Source organism: Castor canadensis, chromosome 13 (genome assembly GCF_047511655.1).
Source record: "Castor canadensis chromosome 13, mCasCan1.hap1v2, whole genome shotgun sequence".
NCBI lineage: Eukaryota > Metazoa > Chordata > Mammalia > Rodentia > Castoridae > Castor > Castor canadensis.
Window position 1 is genome coordinate 5,358,554 of NC_133398.1, and position 19,086 is coordinate 5,377,639.

General features: G+C 50.6%; 1 protein-coding gene across 3 annotated transcripts; it reads right to left on the reverse strand.

Annotated features, from left to right (window-relative positions):
- Positions 1–18,366, reverse strand: Pomt1 (protein O-mannosyltransferase 1). Of its 3 annotated transcripts, XM_074052966.1 has the most exons (20): positions 18,163–18,366; positions 17,179–17,330; positions 15,685–15,791; positions 15,280–15,330; positions 14,011–14,157; positions 12,269–12,380; positions 11,845–11,910; positions 11,661–11,754; positions 11,247–11,402; positions 10,330–10,460; positions 9,882–9,977; positions 8,561–8,653; positions 6,786–6,882; positions 4,999–5,091; positions 4,612–4,732; positions 4,150–4,247; positions 3,425–3,538; positions 2,199–2,325; positions 1,364–1,541; positions 1–840 (listed from the first exon to the last, which is right to left on the reverse strand). In XM_074052966.1, exons 2-20 carry the CDS (start codon positions 17,298–17,300, stop codon positions 666–668), a joined length of 2,178 nt encoding a protein of 725 aa, XP_073909067.1. In that variant the 5' UTR covers positions 17,301–17,330; positions 18,163–18,366; the 3' UTR covers positions 1–665. The 3 variants fall into 3 exon arrangements, with proteins under 3 accessions (XP_073909067.1, XP_073909066.1, XP_073909065.1); XM_074052965.1 differs by lacking the exon at positions 18,163–18,366 and having other exon boundaries at positions 17,118–17,284; XM_074052964.1 differs by lacking the exon at positions 18,163–18,366 and having other exon boundaries at positions 17,066–17,244.
- Positions 18,367–19,086: the final 720 nt, after the last annotated feature.

Sequence of the window (19,086 nt, forward strand, 5' to 3'; positions counted from 1 at the left end):
TCCATTTATCCTTTTTAAATTTACATGAAACTTATAAACTTACATAAGAAAGGCAAATTCAGGGCAAGGAGGTATATGGATGACAAGCCTTGACAGGAGAGTACTGATGCCGCTTGTGTGCCTGTTAGTGAAGTCTCCCAGAAGGGACTGGAAAAACAGCACCAGTGTGGCCCCAGTCTCACACAGTCACAGAGCCTTACACATAGGTCTCGTTCAGAGGTCATGCAGTACACCCCATGTTTGGGCAGCACCTGCAAGGCCTCACTGACAGCAGGGCCAGACCATGATTGGGCAAATTTGCAGCTGGGTGTGAGCCCAGGCTCATCTGGCTGGGTCCTAACTTCTTCCCTGGCCTGTAGCTTTGGTCTTTCTTCATTGGTGACTCCTATACACTGGCCACTGAAACACTCAGTGTCTGAGATTAGGGGGCCTCAGGTGAGAGGACACAGAGGGGCATATCCTTCATTGTTTGAAAAAAGTGAAGTGGACTCAGAATGAGGTGCTGTGGGAAGGCAGTTTCAAGAGTGAGACACAGTCACTTCCTGGAGAGTGCTGAACCCAGCAGTCTAGCCAGCACAGAGCCCCTTTGCTTATGGAGACAAACACATTAATTCTACCTTGTCCTCAGCCCCAGCCAGGACATTCCTTGCTGCGCTCTTGTTCTGTTAGTATTTTCGGATCAGGATATCCCAGCTATCTTTCCAGCGAAGGGCCTGGAGCTCGCCTGGTGAGAGTGACCTGTCCCCGTAGGTCAGTGGGCGTAGTGTGTTTGACACGTGGCATGCAGAGGAATACCAGGCTACGACCAGGGCGCTGAAGAGGCTCCTCTGCAGCTGGGTCCTGTGGGCAGCAAGGCAAAGGGTGGTAGAGGCAGCTGGCTGGAAGCTGTGGTCCACACAGCAACCTGCCATGGCCTGTGATTTTGACCTGTGTCTCTCAGACTTCCCCAGCTTTTCTGTGCCCTGCTAACCCTTACCTTACCGACTGCCTGCATGCACAGTGCTTGGCTTTCTTCACTCTGCTCTGGACTCACCACAACTTGGCAGTGCCAGAATGTGGCCCTAAGCCCAACACCACCACATCAAGGTCCTCTCGAGATATGGAGAAGCCCAGCCCCTCAACTCTAGCCCTCATGCAATCTGGACAGTAAGTCACTACCATCTGAACACCCTGCATTTGCTCCCAGGTCATAAAAGCCCTCCCTACTCCCATGCACACCAGTATGTTCATCCTGGTCAGCCAAAACTTCTTGCTCTGAATTGCCAAGGTGCCTTGTCTGTGTCTCTTGTAAATGTCACCCATCCGTTACACTGTGAGTGGCCTTTGTGACCCCAACCATGCTGCCAACTGCAGAGCCCCTCACCTGCACAGGTGGTCGCTGATGTGCTGTAGGACTATGGGGAGCAGTAGGATCTGGAAGGCAAGTGCAGGCAAGTAGTGGTAGAGGAAGAGCGTCTTCTCCATCAGGAAGAAGGGCAGGTAGTTCAGTGCCCAGCCACCAGCGCACAGGGCTCCGGCCAGCACCCAGCGGGGCCAGGCATCTGTGGAGGGCATGTCTCAGAGCAGCGCCACCGCTGGGCTCATCTATAGGGGTTCACCCTAAGTCACACACTTGTACCCTCAGGACCTGACTTCTCCATCCTTCCCTCCCTTTCGTGAGGAAGGGGGCTGGGTGGACTGGGTCCTGAAAACCTGCTGCTTCCTCCCAGGGTCTAACAACCCTGTTCTCTGGGAGGCCTCAGCCTTGGGAAGCCAGGCCCAGCCATCTGGGTTTACCACTGGGTCCCCTGCCCTCTCAGCTCACCACCTGGAGCAGATCTGATCCAGTCTGGGGCCAGTCTGGTCTCATCTGGGAATTCTGAGTAAGTCAAGCTGGGAGAGCCCACATTTGTCTACCAGCCCAGACCATAGGCAAAGTTAGCAGAGAGAAAGGACCAGGCCACCAAAGATGAGGAGGGGCAGAACAAAGTGAAGATGCCACATTGCTCCCTGACGCCTTCAGGGCCAGGGCTGGGGCTAGGCCCTGAAGACACCTTCCCAGTACTGGGTGCTGTTTTTTCCCTTTCAAGTGCCTGCCTGTCAGCTGCAGGCAACCACCACACCTGTGCTGTCTGCTTTTCCACCATGTATCGGGGCTGGGTTGTCACCTATGTACAGTGCTCTCGTCAAAGCATCAGCAGCTGGTTAGCTGTACTAACCCTCAGGAAGGTCACAGATGCTCCTTTGCCTTCGGAGCAGGTACCAGAGGAAGAGCAAGGCATAGAATGCTGTGGCAAGGCTGGCCGAGTCCCAGATCACGATGTTCCCAAGCAGGTGGATCTGAGCCTGAAAGCACATGGAGCCAGTGTGAGCCGCCCTCCCTCTGCGCACGGAGAAATGGCCATGTTGAAGAAAACCAGAGGTACACTCCAGACCTCAGCAGTTATGCACAGGCACATTCTGGAACCCTTGAGCCCGACCACTAACTGGATGTACCCATTTACAAGGTCACCAGTTCTAGAAAAGTGCTAGTCTAAGAGTAAATAGTTTTTTTGGGGGGAGTGGGTGGGAATTGAACCCAGAGCTCTGTGCATGCTAAGCTCAATGAGACCCCCACCCCGCCCCACAGTTCTAAGACTTCGCTTCTCATGGCTCCCTCCCCACTGCCCTTTCCTTTTTGAGACATGGCTCACTTTGTAGCCCTGAGTTTAAGGCAGTCCTCCTGCCTCAGTCTCCTGAGTGATGAGATTACAGGCATGAACCACAACACCTAACTTAAGATACAATTTTTATTTTAATTGGCAGCACTGGGGTTTGAACTCAGGGCCTCATGCTTGCTAGGCAGGCACTCTTACCGCTTGAGCCACTCTACCAGCACTTTTTTGTGGTGCGTTTAGGGTCTCATGAACTATTTGCCCAAGGCTGGTTTCAAATTGTGATTCTCCTGATCTCTACCTTCTGAGTAGCTAGGATTACAGGTGTGAGCCACTGGCACCCAGCTTTAAGATACATTTTTAGTGACAATGCTAAGCACAGAAAAACAATACAAAGTCTCTGCACACACTAAGCTCAGGTGAGCACCTGGGACTCGCCTGTGCTTTCTTTCACAGCGTGCCATCTATCCCCTTGAGTGAGGACCGGGTAAGCATCTGCAGTGTTCACTTGTTCGGCACTGACTGCATGCAACCATCATGCTGCTTCCATTCTGCTGTGGGAAGAGCCCTGGCAGTAAGCCTCTGTGTGAGACCTTGCTCCTTAATATCTGGTGGAGCACTGGCTCCAGGCTGCCTAGCATCTAGAGAAGAGCCAAGCCCTGGGCTTTCGTTAGGACAGGCTCTGGAGAAACCATGGACTCTACAGGACGCAATGGCTGCCTTTGATGCCAAAAGGAACTCTCCTGGGTGAGACAAGCTATGCCTGTTTACTGTCACAAACGCTCACTCACGCTGGTCCTGGGGTGCAGCCAGTAGGCAATGTTGGTGTCCAGGGTGACCCACTCCAGGGGGGTGGAGCTGTACTTGTGTTCTGAGTCCTCGCTCCTCAGTGTCAGCATTCTCCACTGGAACAAAGCAGAGACCTGAGAATCCAGAGGGCAAGCGGGTACCTCCAGGTGTGGTGGATTTTTTGTGGTGTCAAAGGTGTCAGAGTAAACTGCAGCCTGTTGCATGTGCTTATCCAACCTCAAGTTCTCAAATTCATTTGGCTCATGCAACAGAGATGGCAAGGCAGGCAGAACAAGTGCTGCCAACCAGGGCCCTGAACTCTAACCTAGCTGTGAGCTCAGAAGGGTGGTCGCACCCAAGGGGCTCCAGCCACCTCCTCTGTATACTAAGTGACCAGACTCACACCCTCTGCACAATGCCCCGAAGTTCTGACTGACTTCTCCAGCAGGGGTCTGTTCGTTGAACATGACCCATTTTGACCAGCAGGGGGCCTAAAGACACCCTGGCAATGTTGCAGACGCTCCTTGTCCCTGACTGTTCCTAACTGCAAAGCCAAGGCTATGAGGCCAATAATGTCACACCTGTCACTGAGACTAAGGAGAGAGGGATGCTCATTCTGTTGGTGAGCCTGAGGGTCCAGACTTGAGACTGACCACCAGCGTCAGAACTTGGCGACCTACAGCACTTTCACTGTTAGGACCCACTCCCAGCGAGTACCACGCATCACCTGCAGCTCTGAGAATTTGGCCATGAAGCTGAGGTTCCTGCTGATGTCAACTTGCGTAGGTAAGTGCAGCTCCAGTTCCCTTTCCCGCTGTTCCTGGCCTGGCAGGAGACACCAGAGCATAACAGTTGGGATGGGGATGCCAGGGAGCTCAGGCCAGGCAAAGGGCTCCCTGCCCTGCCAGTCCACCAGCCCAACATGATGACGCGCCATCAAACAGCACCACTTCACTTCATTTCCCCTCCATATCCCGAATCCAAACTCTGCCACCTCGTCAGGGATGCAGGCCTGTCAGAAAGCCCCGCTTAGTGAACAGCCTGCTATGTCACGGGTTATTTGCCTATGTTGGGGGCCAGGGAGGGGGACCTCTGCCAAATGGGATGGAGAATGGTCAGTGGTCCTGCCAAACCAAGCAGCTGGCCACAAGGCTTCCACAGCGGGCAACCCGGGGCCGTGCCGACTCACTTTTGCCGTAGCGATGTTCTTCCACGTTCCACACCATGCTCTCATGGTGGCCCCGAGACAGTTTCTCTCCAACCACCTCCAGCTGCCGAAACCCCCAGTCAGGGAGGTGAGCCCCACTCAGCTGTCAGAAACAAGGAAGGTAACGGGCATGACAGAAGCTGGTCTCCAGCCCAGATGCAAGGGCAGACCACCATCCATACCCCATGGGGTCTGCATGCTAGAATTCTGTCCTGAAGTTACAGAAACCTCCCTTCCTCGGTGTGAAAAGACACAGTGGTGACTTTATCAAATGCCCCACCTGGCAGGAGCTGATCTGGCCCAAAGGGCTGAGGAAGTAGACTATGGGCACATCGTCTAAGATGGGCCAGCCAGGAAGCAGCCCTTTACCTTCAAGATGGCGGACGTGTTCACGTGCACGAAGCGCACCTCCGACAGGATGGTCTTCCAGATATCCCTGTCTGACTCTCTGTTCACAATGTCCTGCAAAGCCAAAACCAAACCTTGTCAAGTGGACACGCTCAGTGGTGGAGCACTGCCAGCATGCATGAAGGCTTGGGTTCGATCCCTAGCACCACAAAGAAAAAAATCAAAGCTGGGAGCTGGGGGCTGACACATGTAATCCTAGCTACTCAGGAGGATCATGGTTCTAAGCCAGCCAGGGCAAACTGTTTGTGAGAACCTATGTCAAAAATACTCAACATAAAAAAGGGCTGGTGAAGTGGCTCAAGTGGAAGAGTGCCGGACTAGCAAGCATAAGGCCGTGAGTTCAAACTCCAGTGCTGCCAAGAAAAAACTCAGAAACAGATCTTGGCAATTATTTCATCCCCTCAAACCCCCCTTCAATAAGAGAAGAGGGAGCATTCAGGCAGCAATGAGATGCACATGGTCTGAGCTAAGGTGGCAAGCCCGAGCAGGGATCTGCCAGGGGCTGATCTGGATGTGCAGTGAACACTTCACGAGCCCACGACAGAGCACACTGGGCAGCTCGAGCAAAAGCACTATCCCCACCAAAGGCCACAAGAGAGACACTTTCCACAGAGACTCAAAGCCTGCTCTTCAGGAACCCAGAAGCCCAAAAGGAATGTTTCTCAGTCTTCATCTGGCAAATGCAAGGCAGCTTGGGGGAAGGTAAGACAGCCCCTGAGCTGCTCAGAGACGGAGAGGGGCCTTGTCTGGGTAGTACAAGAGTGAACATCTGAACAGTACTTTTACTGTCACAGCCTGACAAGGTGAAACCTCATGATAGCTCGAGGAGTGGGGGAAGAATGGGAAGAGGAGGAGGAAGGGGAGGAAGACCAGGAGGAGGAAGGTCAGCAATGGAGCTCTTGGTGTAAGAGGACAGAATGAAAGTAGGAGTGGAGCCAGGGGAAGGCGAGACTCTCAGCAGGACTTCCCTTAGGAGGGCTCCCAGTGAGAAAACAGCACACAGAACTTCCATTATGAGGGATCAAAGAGAGGACAGAGAGAAGGATGCTCACAAGTATGTGTGGCACAGAAGAGGTAGAGGTACCCTCTGTGCACAAAAGAGAAATGATGGCTGTGCAGGAGGAGCCAGCATTAAGTCGGTATGTTGCTTGCTACTGAGGACCAAAGTGGGTGATGGGGCTGGAGTAAGCAAGACTGGAAGCTGGAAGGAGAGTCTGACCCTCAGCACAGAAATGACCACAGTGCAAGAGCACAGCTGGCTATGGTTAGTGCCCAGGTCCTTGGGTCCAAGGTGAAAAAGCCCCGAGAACAGAGCACTTCCTGCACTTGCACACCAACTTTCCCAGGAGCCCTGGTCCTGCAAGGGGAGCACATTCCCCTGGCCACTGGAAGGAAAGTGACCAAAGGCTGCTCCCCTACCCCCCACAACTGATGGCTAAGCCTCTCGCCTGGGCAATCATGACAAGAGGCAACCTGTTGACATCCAGGAGAGGACTGGTCAAGAGGCGCTTCCCTTGGGAGCCAGGCGGGCCCTGAGCTCACTTCCTGGGTGTGGGGGCCTGGTTCTGAGGGAACAGGTGAGCAAATGGGGGAGCACCTAGAGGAGGAAGCACATGTGAAAAGAACGCAACTTGCTTCATGAATAACGGTCACTTACTGTTTTACAACTGAGTCAATTATTCAGAACAGTGGCTTAGAGTGCTCTGAGCTGGAAAGTGGCCCAGCACAGCACTTGCTGTGGAACTCACCAGCCTCCAGAGGTTCTGGGCAGGCATGGAGACGTTGTAGTCCACATAGCAGGAGACCTCCTGTGAGTGTGGGCTCAGCGGGGCGGCAACATCGTGACTGGAAAACAAAGCACATGGGGCTGTCACACGGTGCTCCTTGAACTCAGAAATTTTTTGCTTCTTTTTGGTGGGACTGGGGTTTGAACTCAGGGCTTTACACTTGCAAAGCAGATGCTCTTCTGCTTGAGCCACTCCTCCAGTCCATTTAGCTCTGGTGATTTTGGAGATGGGGTCTTGTGAACTATTTGCCAGGGCTGGTCTTGAACTCCTCCTGATCTCATCCTCCCAAGTAGCTAGGATTACGGGTGTGAGCCACTAGCACCCAGCTAGTTACTATTTGTTTAAGGGAAAAAAAGCCAGCTCGTGGAAAAGCCAGCTAGTGGTGGCCACCTGAAGCTAGTGGAGATGAGATGCTGGAAACGCAGCCTTGCAGCAGCCATGATTCCAGGGAAGGCCACAGCCACGGGGGCCCTTCTCAGTGTAGGTGCAAAGTGACTGAGTGCAAGTCACAATTCTACATTTTGGACAAATGAACCAAGTCTCAAAGGAAGGAGTGGCTGTCACAGGCTGAGCATTTGCTTCAGTCTGAGAACCTGATCCTGCTGTGGCACTGTCCTACCCCTGCCTCCCCAGGCCAGTTGGGCACAGGGCAGTATCATGTTGAGACCAGGCTGTCCTCTGTAGGTGTAACCTCAGTGTCAGAAGCACCCAAGTCCCCCCACTCCAGTCCCCTAGGACCTGCTTTCCTACCCCATGCACAGGTGCTCCCAGCCTGTCTGCACTGTGGAGCACCAGGAGCAGCAAGTGCTGGGGATAAACACTCAAGCAGAGGAGTGAGTGTGACAGCCGTGAGGTGCTGTGCTCCATCATTTTGGGACTAGCAAGGAGGCCAGCCTTGGCCAGGGGAATACTGAGACTGGAAGTGGCTGAAAGGCTGTGCACAGAGAAGACATGCAAACTGACTGCATATGCTCAAAGCACCACCTGGGCCCTGGGTCTGTCAGGAGTGAGATGGAGAGGAGGAGTGGCGGTCAGAACCAAGGTCACAGGACCCGCACTGGAGAGCGGACGTGAAGAGAGGAGGCGACCCTACCTAAGGTCAATTCTGAAGGTCGAGACAAGAGGATTTCCTGATGTAGTAAGCATGGATGGAAGAAGAAGAGAGGAAAGAGAAGAATCATGGCTGGCGCCTGAGCATGGCTCTTTCCAGGGAAAGCCAGGCCAGAGCAGATCCAAGGCCCAGCAGAGCTATGGCGGAGGGCATGGTGTTAGTGGGAGAAGCCAGATTCTAGACTTGATCCAGGGGGGACGGGGATAAGCTGTGAAGAAAGCCTTTCCCTTAGGAGGGGTGAGTGGCTGTGCCCCAAGCACAATGCACTGAGAAATAAGACAGGTGTTAGAATCCCTTGTGTCTTTATTCCTAAACTGGCATCTGTCTTGAACTCACTGATATCTTAAACATGTCCCCCTGTGGCGAACACTTCCTTATCTGTAGAAAGCACTTTAGCATCTCCCTTAGTTGATTGTTACCTCATTTTGGCCCCAAACTTTGGAATGCAGTATGCCTTGTCTTTATTGACACTAAGGCTCTGTCCCTTAAGTCTCCCCCTCAGTTGCAGCCCTGGGTCCCCTTCCAATAGCTAATGAAAATGCACGCTATGACCCCCTAGACCTGTGCAGCAACAGAGGGCCACAGAGGAAATCCAGAGGTAGCTAGTGTGGGTAGGAGCACTCACGTGTTGAGGAAGCGGGTAGTCATGCCGTGGACCAGTTGCACGATGTCCCCGTGCCGCACGGGTCTTGGAGGGTTGCTCACCACCAGTGGATGCCTGGGAAGACGCAGTGCTGTTGGGATGGCACCAAGCTCAGGACCCTCACACCAAAAGCTTCCTGTGAGTGGCAGGAGCTCCAAAGTCTACCAGCAGAGACAGGGTGGAGTGGAGTCTGAAACCCTCAATGCATCTGCACCTTGTACAAGGTGACTTCACATAGAACCTGGGCACACATACTTCCTTTTACTTTGTGAAACCTAAGGTCACTTTCCAAACTGTAAACGTGATTCTGTTTGCCATGTCATACTTGTCTACAAATGCTATAGTGACAAATAGATCATGGTGCCAAGAAATTCTCCTGTCAGACTCTAAAAAAAGCACATTAATAGCCTATCAAACTGGGTGTGGTTGTGCACGCCTATGATCCCAGCACTTGCAAGGCTGAGGCAGGAGAACTGAGTTCAAGGCCAGCCTGGATTACATACTGAGACCTGGTTTCAAAAAAAAAAAAGAGAGAGAACCTATCAATATCAATATCAAGTTTTGCACACTGGGCTAGACTGGGTGCTAAGCGTGTGGCTGAATAAGCTAGACAGTGGCCAGGATGGCCCTCATGTCACCACAGTGGGTAGAAAAACCTGACAATAAGCAAGCAAACACACAAATCAGGTCAGCAACTGTACCACAACAGACATAAGTGGGCCAGAGGGAACAGCGACTGAAGAGGAGGGTGCAGCTCTTGGACAGACTGGCCTAGAAGGCCTCCTGGAGGAGGTGACCTTCAGGCTTCTGGTAAGGACACTGAGGCAGGTGAGGGCGGAGAGCACTCAGGGCCTCACATAGGCCCTCGTGGCTGCTGATGCTACAGAAGCAGGCAGAAGAAATCCACCGTTGATGGGCAGGGCAGGTGATGGAGGTGGGACCTGGATAATGCATGGGTCATCCATAGGTCTGGACGTGGGGAGTGAGTACAGGGAAGGCTCCATTCATGCCCTGAACAAGGGGATCCCACTTTTGAGAGAGGAGGGGCTCTGTGTCTGTAAGGAGGGGAGAGGTGGTGGTGGTGGAGGAGGGGCACGTGGGGCCCTCTAAGGCTCCTAACAGCTGCTGAGAGGCAGGTCACTGATGACCTAACACATTAATAACACAGTGTGGACACTCCAGGCTGAACAAGGTCACAAGACAGGAGCAAGCAGAGAGAGAAGGCCGGAGACTGAGCCAGAGCCAGACACTTGTGCCAGCTGGGCAGCGAGCTTTTCAGTAGAGTCCTGGGACTCAGACTTACCTCCCTGGGTCTTTCACGATCCACCAGTTATTGACATCTTTGAAGGGGTAACAGGTCACCTGCTGCTGGTGGGAGCTGCCCCGGCCATTCTCATATCTGTGTGAGAAGTCAACAAAGAATGTATCTGAAGTGGTTAGCCAAGGGCCCAACGGGTCCTTCACGGTTTCTGTGGAAACAGACTTTAACAGATACTACCTAGTAGGGTGTGTCGGGGGAAACTAAGGGCAGACAGATAAGGCAGGTGAATCTCAGAGTGGTCACAGGAGGGACAGCTGTGGCATCACAAGCCCTCCCACTGTTTCACAAAACTCGTAGGACCGGGATCCTCAAGCTTAGCTGCCTTTGTTCTCACAAACTTGCTCACACAAAGTGAAGGTTGCTAACATCAAGCAAAACTGAAAAAACACAGTATTTTGTATCTACAGATTAAAATGGTCACTTTCCTTACATCATGGGGTAGGTGCTCTGGTGGGAATGAAGCCAGCAGGGCAAGGGTTTGCCAAAGATGTTCCTCAGAGTGACCTGGGAACCAAAGGCCACCTCCAGGGGCTGGCCTTGGGTTATGCGGGCTAGTCCTCCCTAAGACAAACAGAGAAAGTCACATGTGAGCATGACAGGCTAACAATCCTAAACTAGCCTTTGGGACAGCCACTCCTACATCTGGAGTGATGCTCAGGATAGTGGCAACTATTGTCATTTAACTGTCATAAGTAACTCCCGGAACCCTGTCCTGCTCCACTGCAAATCAGAAGCAGTGAGGCCCCCAAGCCAGGCCCCCAGCTGACCCTTCCACTCAAACCTACTTTAGTTCTTACAAGTGTCCTGTAAGAGGTGGGCAATTATTATGTGGGAGAGATGAGAAAGATGAGACTGATTTGAGGAAACACAGAACTGGCTGTCGGCAGAGCCAGGACAGGCGGGCAGGCTTGCTCGAGGCTCCTTTCCTAACCACTGCAGGACTGAGTAGCCCTCGTCTGAATGCTTGAAACAGAAGTGCTCAGATTGTGAACAACTGCATAGATCTTAACATTTAGTCATCCCTAACAATCCCCCAAATCTGAAACTGTTTGTGCATAATGCTAGCCCTCAAAAAAGTTTGGAAATTGAAACATTTCAGATTTTGGATTATCAGATTAGGGATGGACAACCCACACACATCTGGAGAGTTCATATGCATGAGCAGCAGATGTCTCAAGTGAGTCAGACTGAGATCCTTCATTTATTTTAGAATTCCCTTAGAAACACTGGTGTGGCTGCCTTCCTTCTTGATTCTTCCTGTGATGTTCATGTGATGCTGTTTAGACAGACGACTCTGAGTCTATGACTATTTTCTTTCTGAAGTGACTTCATCATTCCACTTCTTACCTCCAAGCTGGCTTGGAAGGCACTAGACATGATTTGGTCATGGGGCCCAGAGCGGTAGAGCAGCATCAAATGAATGTAGAAGAACAGTAAGTACAGGACGACCGGGATGACCAACAAAGCTACTGCTCTGGCGAGCAAGTGACAGAACACAACGATCTGCCAGAAGAAAAGAAAAGAAAGGTCACTTTCTATCTGTAGAGAGGCATGTCCACTTCCAGACACTGCCGGCTTAGAAAATGTTAGAAACAGAGACTTTCCCACAGCAGAGGCGCCCACCAAGGCTGACAGGTGAGGTTGCCCAGCCGGTCTGCTCTGAAGCTTTAAAGAGTCAGCTCTTTGCACCAACTGCTCCCTGGGAAAGCCCCTACTGGCCCCACACAGGCTGGCCCAACATGGCATTGACATAGCACCTACATTGGTCAAAGACTGGTCTCCAATCAGATGCCAGGCGTGGACAGCTGCAACGCTGAGCACGAGCAAGTACGTGAAAACCCCCATGTATCTGATGCTGAAAAACGTTAGTAAATAAGGTTACCATGAGACACAAAAACTTGGGGGCGGGGAATGACACCGTCTGAGACAGGTGACTCTAACTCACCCAACTGCACAGGAACAAGAGACCCCAGTCAGCATCAGCCAAAACCACCAGCGCAGAGAAAAAGAGCTGGGATAAAAACAGAAGGACAGCAACAGTTCACACTCATTGCTGTATAGGCTGAGACATTTGTCTGGGTTGGCTAGTGACACTGAGCACAGGGAACAGTGAGAAGAGTCCCAATCTCCCAATTTCAGTTCCAGCAAATTTTCAAGAAAATTTTTTTATCAGTATAAAATAACAGAAAAATGAGGATGTGTTTATGAAGTCATGGGCCAAGAGTCAACCCCACAATGTTAGGTGGCCAAAGGCATTTAGCTGCAACTCCTCAGAATAAAAGGTATCAGAAAGCACCGAGTCTTTTTTCTCCTCAACGAGTCCTTTTTCTCCTCAAGTAGGAAGGAAAGCTATGCCCCACTTTCCATACCTGTGTTTTTGGGAGTTGAAGAACTTCAGATAGGACAACACGGCCAGTAGATTAAAAAATATTAACAATGACTCCAAAAGCATGAGCCTGGACTGCGTGATCAGGGCATTCTCTGTTGCAAAGATGAGACATACATCAGGTTTGAGGAGGCACAGGCAAATGTGTGAAAACAAAAACATTCACAAAAAAGGCAGACAAGTCTGGGACTGGTGGCTAATGCCCGTAATGCTAACTACTCAGGAGGCAGAGATGAGGAGGATTGTGGTTTAAAGTCAGCCTGGGCAAATAGTTGGCAAGACCTTATCTTGAAAAAAAAAAAAACAAATTACCAAAAAGGGCTGATGGAGTGGCAAGGTACAGGCCTTGAGTTCAAACCCCAGTACTGCCAAAAAAAAAAAAAAGGCAGTCAGTTGCCTCTCAGGCACTTTTGGGGGACTGGGTCCCAAGATCCCCTCTGAGGACACCACAGTCCATGGATCCACCTGTTCTTCATAGAAAATGGTAGAGTATTTGCATATAATCTCTTGTATCCTCTAAGTAAGTCATGTCCTGATCACTTATAACACTTAAACAATGTAAATGATAGTAAGTAAGTTGTCTTAATGTCTTGTTTAGGGAGCAATGACAAGAAAAACAAAAGTTTACCTGTTTGGTACATACAGAGTAGTTTAAAAAAAGTTAGCAATACATTAATTGTACAAAGGGTTTCAAGGTTTCATTGTGATATTTCTCTACTCGTTTTCTTTTTGAGACAGGGTCTTGCCATATTGCTCAGGTGGGCATTGAATTTGAGATTCTCCTACCTCAGCCTCCCAAATGCTGGGATTACATTTATGTGCTACCATACCTGGCAAGAATGAGTAGGTGTTCCCCCACACACACTCCAATGTTGGAGATGGAACCCAGGAGGTGTTACCCCTCCCCCACGAGGCTGAGGATGAAACCCAGGGTCTCACACATCCTGGGCAAGTGCTCTATCACTGAGCCACACCTCTAGCCCCAGAGTTTTCATTTTCTTTGAATATTTTTGATCTGAGGTTAGTTCAATCTGCAGCTGCAGAATCTTCAGCTGCAGAGAGAGGTTGGTGTTCTGAACTAAGGCAAACACACTAAACAGGGTTGCAGACTATGGTGGAGGCTCAGACACATGGCTGGCAGAGCCATGAAGGCAAAACCTTAGGTCTGGACCATTCCTGTATCTGTGTAGACTGAGACTTTATTTTTCTTATTTGCAGAAGGAACAAATTTGTAGAACTGCTGTGAATGCTGAAACATTATAAGGGCACCAGACCTCATACAGAGTCATCACCTAATAAACACTATTTCTTTTTATTTTCTGGTCTAACTTTTCATCTGATTTAACCACTCATTCATATCCAGACCTGAAAAAGGACCCACTGACTTACAATCTCAGGTGGCAGAGGGAGGATAACATGGAGTGGAGGTGTTTGTGAGGGGTATGTGCCCTGAGCACTATCTAGCAGTGCCTCCCTTTCTATGGCCAGCCACACCTCCACTGGGGGATAAAGTTGGATCACAGAGCCCCGCAGTCCCACAGCCAAGGGTCAGCCTGGGAGCCAGGGTCTCACAGAGGCAAATCTAGATGAAACAGATGTGCTTCCCTGCGCAGCAGTCCACTAATCCCCTGAGCCCTCCTAGCCTCAGGCTGAAACATCACACAGGTCAGCGTTGGCTCGGTTTTTCCCTGTACAATGCCAAGGGCAGTAGAGTGCAGGGCTTACCAATCAGCATCAACAGGGCAGCTCCCATGGCAGCACAGTGAGAAAAGTGGAGCTCTGACACTATCTGGTAGGCCACTGGGACCGACAGGGCCCCTGCAAGTGCCGGCAGCAGACGCAAAGACCACACGGGTACATTGCTGCTGTACTCTGAAAGGGAATCACATAGCAGAGCTGAGAGCAAGGTACACATATCATTTTCACGCTCTGTAGCACAGGCTGAAATTCAAGTTTACAAAACTGGGGACCACACTAGCAACTGAGTGCAAACTATGGGTAAATGACTTAAAACTAGCTTTGGATTTGTTGTTGTTATTTTCTTAGAGACAGGGTCTTGCTGTGTTGCCCAGGCTAGCCTCAAACTCCTGGGCTCAAGCAATCCTCCCGCCTCAGCCTCCCTAGTAGTCAGGACTGTAAGTATGCGCCACAATGCCCAGCTGTTTTGAATGTTGCTTTACACAGTCAGGGAACCTACTCTTCCCGTGCACAGGAAATATGATTAAGGATTAATGTTCACTTATACTTACCCCACCTATTTCCAAAAACACTGTGGCGACATACAAATTTTATGCATATAAAAGATAATAGCAACCACTTGGGCATGGTGGCCTGTAATCCAGCTACTTGGAAAGCAGAGATCAAAAGGATCACAGTTTAAGGGCAGCCTGGGCAAAAAGTTAGTAAGGCCCTAGATCAACAAGGAAGCCGGGGACTAGAAGTGTGTGGTTCACATGGCAGAGTAAATGCCTAGCAAGTGCAAGGTTCTAAGTTCAAATCCCAGTACTGCAAACAAAACAAAAAAAGAACCCCATAACAAATAAGCTGGGCAAGGTGGCAAATGCCTATAATTTCATCTGAAGGGAGGCATAGGTAGGAGGATCATGGCCCAAGGTCAGCCTAGAACAAAATGTGAAGGGTCTCTGAAAAATAACTAAAAGCAAAACAAGGGCTGGTGGAGTGGCTCAAGAGCACCTGCATAGCAAGCGTGAGGCCTTGAGCTCAAACCCAGGTTACTGCCACTCCCCCCCAAAAAAAGAAGTTAACGGTTACCAAATGCCACAGGATACATGTACCAAAAACTAGGGATCAAATTACTTTAACTAAACACTAAGACTTTTATCAGGCTTTTCAAAAGTCTTTTACTTGTACCCAAATAATTTTTCAGACCTGGGACTCAGACTGATAAACAGCAATTATGAATCCTCATGAAAGACATCACCTCTCCATTCTATCATGTGCTCATTAATAAGAAAAATTAAACTTTCCTTTTACCTGCTCCAATTCTGTTCCACAAAAAGTTACCGTCAAATCCTCCTAAATAACCTAAAACAGAAAATTAATTTCAGGAGTACTATGGCAGGTAAAGCAGAAGCAAAACAAGTAAATAGGAAGACATGATCTGATAAAAGGTACGTAGGATTTGGGTTTTGTAGGCTTTTGGTTAGCTGATTTTAATATTCATTTCGAAGAGAAAATTCCAAGGAAAGCAGAGAATGTTTCCCATCATGAAGTTTTTTTCCCTTGTGCATTTAATTATTCCTTTAAATACACCATTTTGGCCAACATACTGATAATGACATTAATGAGATGTGATTTCTGCCCTTGAGAAAGTTCAAGGATAAGTTTTAAATGTATTTGAGGAAGGCCATGGTTACTTCTCTTACTAATAAATCCTACCTCCCAAGGCCAGCAGCATGTGTCCAAACGGCGGTCCACTGTCATCCAAAAAGAAGATCCGTTTCATATAAAAAGAGACATACTGCCCATAATACACCTCATCAAAACTGAAAAACAGAACAGATTTTCAACTGGAAATCTGCCCTGCTGGGATCAAACCCAGGGCCAAACGCCTACTAGGCAAGTGCTCTAACCAGCCTCAACTGGACATCAGCTAAGCATGAGAATAAAAGCACGTGGACTTCCAAAGGATTAGGTGAGTGAAGAGCAGGGTCAGATCTTTTGCCTCAATTGTATCTGTCCCCAAATGTTAAGACACAGGGGCACGACAGAAAATTCACCAAGAACAGATGTCAGTCAGGATGCTTGTCTCATACAGATCCTATTTCTCTTTCTAGTTTCTGAATTAGGTGTGACTTAGCCCAACCTACTGAAAGACCTCAAAGAACCTGAGGCTAATCCCATCTCACACCCTTCATGGTCCCCAGCATACATCTATGGTTATGAGTGGGAATCAGACCTGGTGACCCAATGAAACCACTGCACATGTGAAAGAAGACATGTAGGAACCAACTGCATTAAAACATTTCAGACAATTGGGGAAATCTGATGACACCAAAGACTTCCTGTCCATTTCTTAGGCGTGGTAGTGTTACTGTGGTTAGGTGAATTTTAAGAATCTTCACCTTTTACATATATACTGACTCACTTATAAATGAAATGTAATACCTAGCATTTGCTTCAAACTAATCCACTGTGGGGAGGGGGTTGGCTATGAGCTGACTGCTGAAGCTGGGTGACAAATCTACTGGTGGTGAGGCCATTATACCATTCTCCCTACTTTCGTATGGGTTTAACATTTCCTATAATGAAAGTTAAACAAGCTGGGCGCCGGTGGCTCATGCCTGTAATTCTAGCTACTCAGGAGGTCTCGAAGATAGTGTGCAAGAACCTATCTTGAAAAAACCCAACACACAAAATAACAGAGCTGGTGGAGTGATTAAAGTAGTGCCTATCAAGTATGAGGCCCTGAGTTCTAACCCTATGCTGCCAAAAAAGGAAAAAAAAAAAGTCAAGAAAAAGAGCACATGTATTACTCAGTTTATATAAACATCCTTCAATACTGACAACAATCACTTTCCACTCTGAACAAAGGCACTCTCTGAGCACCCTGAATAATGCAGACTCATTTCCAAATCTACCCATCTTCTGCCCTCCAATTTCATTTTACTTATTTTTTTGCCCTCCAATTTTAAAATGGAAAAGCTAAGGCTTGAAACTAGACTTTTCTCTACTGCACCCATTTAAGGGGCCATAGGGCCTAAGAGGGGCTATCCTGGGGACAAACTGGTCTTGTCCTCACTGCCACAACATCCATCACCAAGAGGCCAAAGCAGCCCAGAATTTCTCTCCCACTGGCATTAACAAGGCACTTTTGGTCACGAATTCCCATCCTTCTGGGCCTTCCCAGCCTGCTGGAGTTGTCTGGCTCACACCACAGCCCGAGGATAGGAGAGTTGCCACAGCCGACTCAGCAGCCCCACTCCAGTCAGAGCGACGATATTCAAGTTGATGTCAAAGGTCACCACTACAGGGCGCTTCAAAAATCCAAACATCTTGTAGAAAAGCAAGCGCAGGAGGACACCCTGGAAAGGAAGGGAAGAGCTGCTATCAGTAAATAGGCAGCCCTGAAGGGTTTGCAAAAGGCTACAAGGATCCCACAGCAGCCTGGCTCCCAGATGTACCCAGGGAAAAAGAGCCAATAGGCAGTTCTGGAGCATCCCTACTGGAGGGTCACTACAGTGTCCACCATAGGATGCTAGCACAAACACATCTCCGGGAGAAAGGTAGAGGGAGGGCAGCAAATCTGGGTGAAACTCAGGAATCTCGGGACTGGACGTTCACTCACTTCAACTCATTCCACAACCAGCTGCTGGGCATTTGTTGGGAGCGAGGCTATACTGCTAATGAATGATGTGACCTCTCTCGGCCACCAGCTCTCGGGGGTGCCTTAGCAGTCCAGTGACCTCGACCTTCCTGAGCCTCCTCCCCAACCTCAAGTGCCCCCAAGTGCTTCGGCTTCCCTTCGCGGGGCGTCGTCAGCCCCGGGCCTCACCTTTCTTAGCTGGAGCGCACCTGCGCCGGGACGCCTCTATCTTGCCGTTTCATCTTCCTTCCAGCTCCAGTTCTCGAGGCTGCATCTAGTTCCCCAAAACCTACGCCCCTGGGCATCCCCTTCCTTCCCTGAGCAACCCCGCCTCTCCCGAGGCCTCAAGGGTCCCCTCTTCCAGACCCGTCTCCCGGGCCTGCCGTCCTAGCCCTCTCCTCTCCCCCGGGGCTGCGTCTGCTCCAACCTTCTCACCTCTTTCGGGAGCACCCTCTCCTCTCCAAACCCCTTGTTTATCCGAGCAAGTTCCGCCTGTCTGGACCCCATCCCTGCTCCGCAAGGACCGGGACGCCTCCGCGTCTTGCACTTACCGGCTCCAGAGTCCCGGCCGGACTTTCGTCTCTGGCGCTCCCAAAACGTGCTGGCGTTTCTCCGTGTCCCGCAAAGCTGCTCCGGGTAGCCGGCCACGCCACGGAACTGCCGTGGAGACTGACCGTTGGGGGCGAGGCTCTCAACACTCCGCACCGCCTACGGTTTGAAGCTCTACCTGCGGCGCCTGCAGAGCCGAACGGGCAGCGGTGCGCATGCGCAGTGGGCGGGGGCGGGAGAGCGGCGCGCGTGCGCAGCGGGGGGCAGGCAGTGCGCATGCGCAGCGGGTCAAAAGGATTGAAGGTGTGGGAAAAACCGAGACGCTTCCGATTTTTTTTGTGTGTGTGTTATTCCCAGTTCTGGTGTCCCAGGATTTCTGTGTACCCTGTACACATGTGTTATTATTATTAAGCGCACTGGGCTCCTGCGTGTTCTGCTCCGTGCTCTGCACTCGGGTGGGACGACTCCGGCGTTCTATTCGCGCGCCTTGCTGGCGGAGAAGGGCAGGGTAAGTGCACTCAGCGTCCCCGGTGGTGAGCGGCGCAGCTGTGGGCTGCTTTAGACTTCGCTCGCCAAGCCCCTGATCCTTCCGCTCGGCCTTGCGAGCCCAGTGCCTGCGGCCGGTGGAGCGCATGCCTCCCACACCTTTCCCGGGCCACCCGGCTGCTGGGTCACTTCCGCACCAACACACGTGCATGACACTCCTGCCTTACTAACTCCAGTCAGGCTTCCTAACCGTTTTGCGAAGATTCGTGTTTCCCATGCTGGTCAACCCAGTATTAGATGACACAAAAATGAAGGGAAGGTTCATTCTAGTAACTTGACAGCCCAGGTTCCTATAGACGGAAGTGGCCGGGACTGTGGAGAGAGGGAGGGCGCCCAGTCCCAGAGCCTTGGTTCAAGGCGTGAAAAGGGCAATGGTGCTT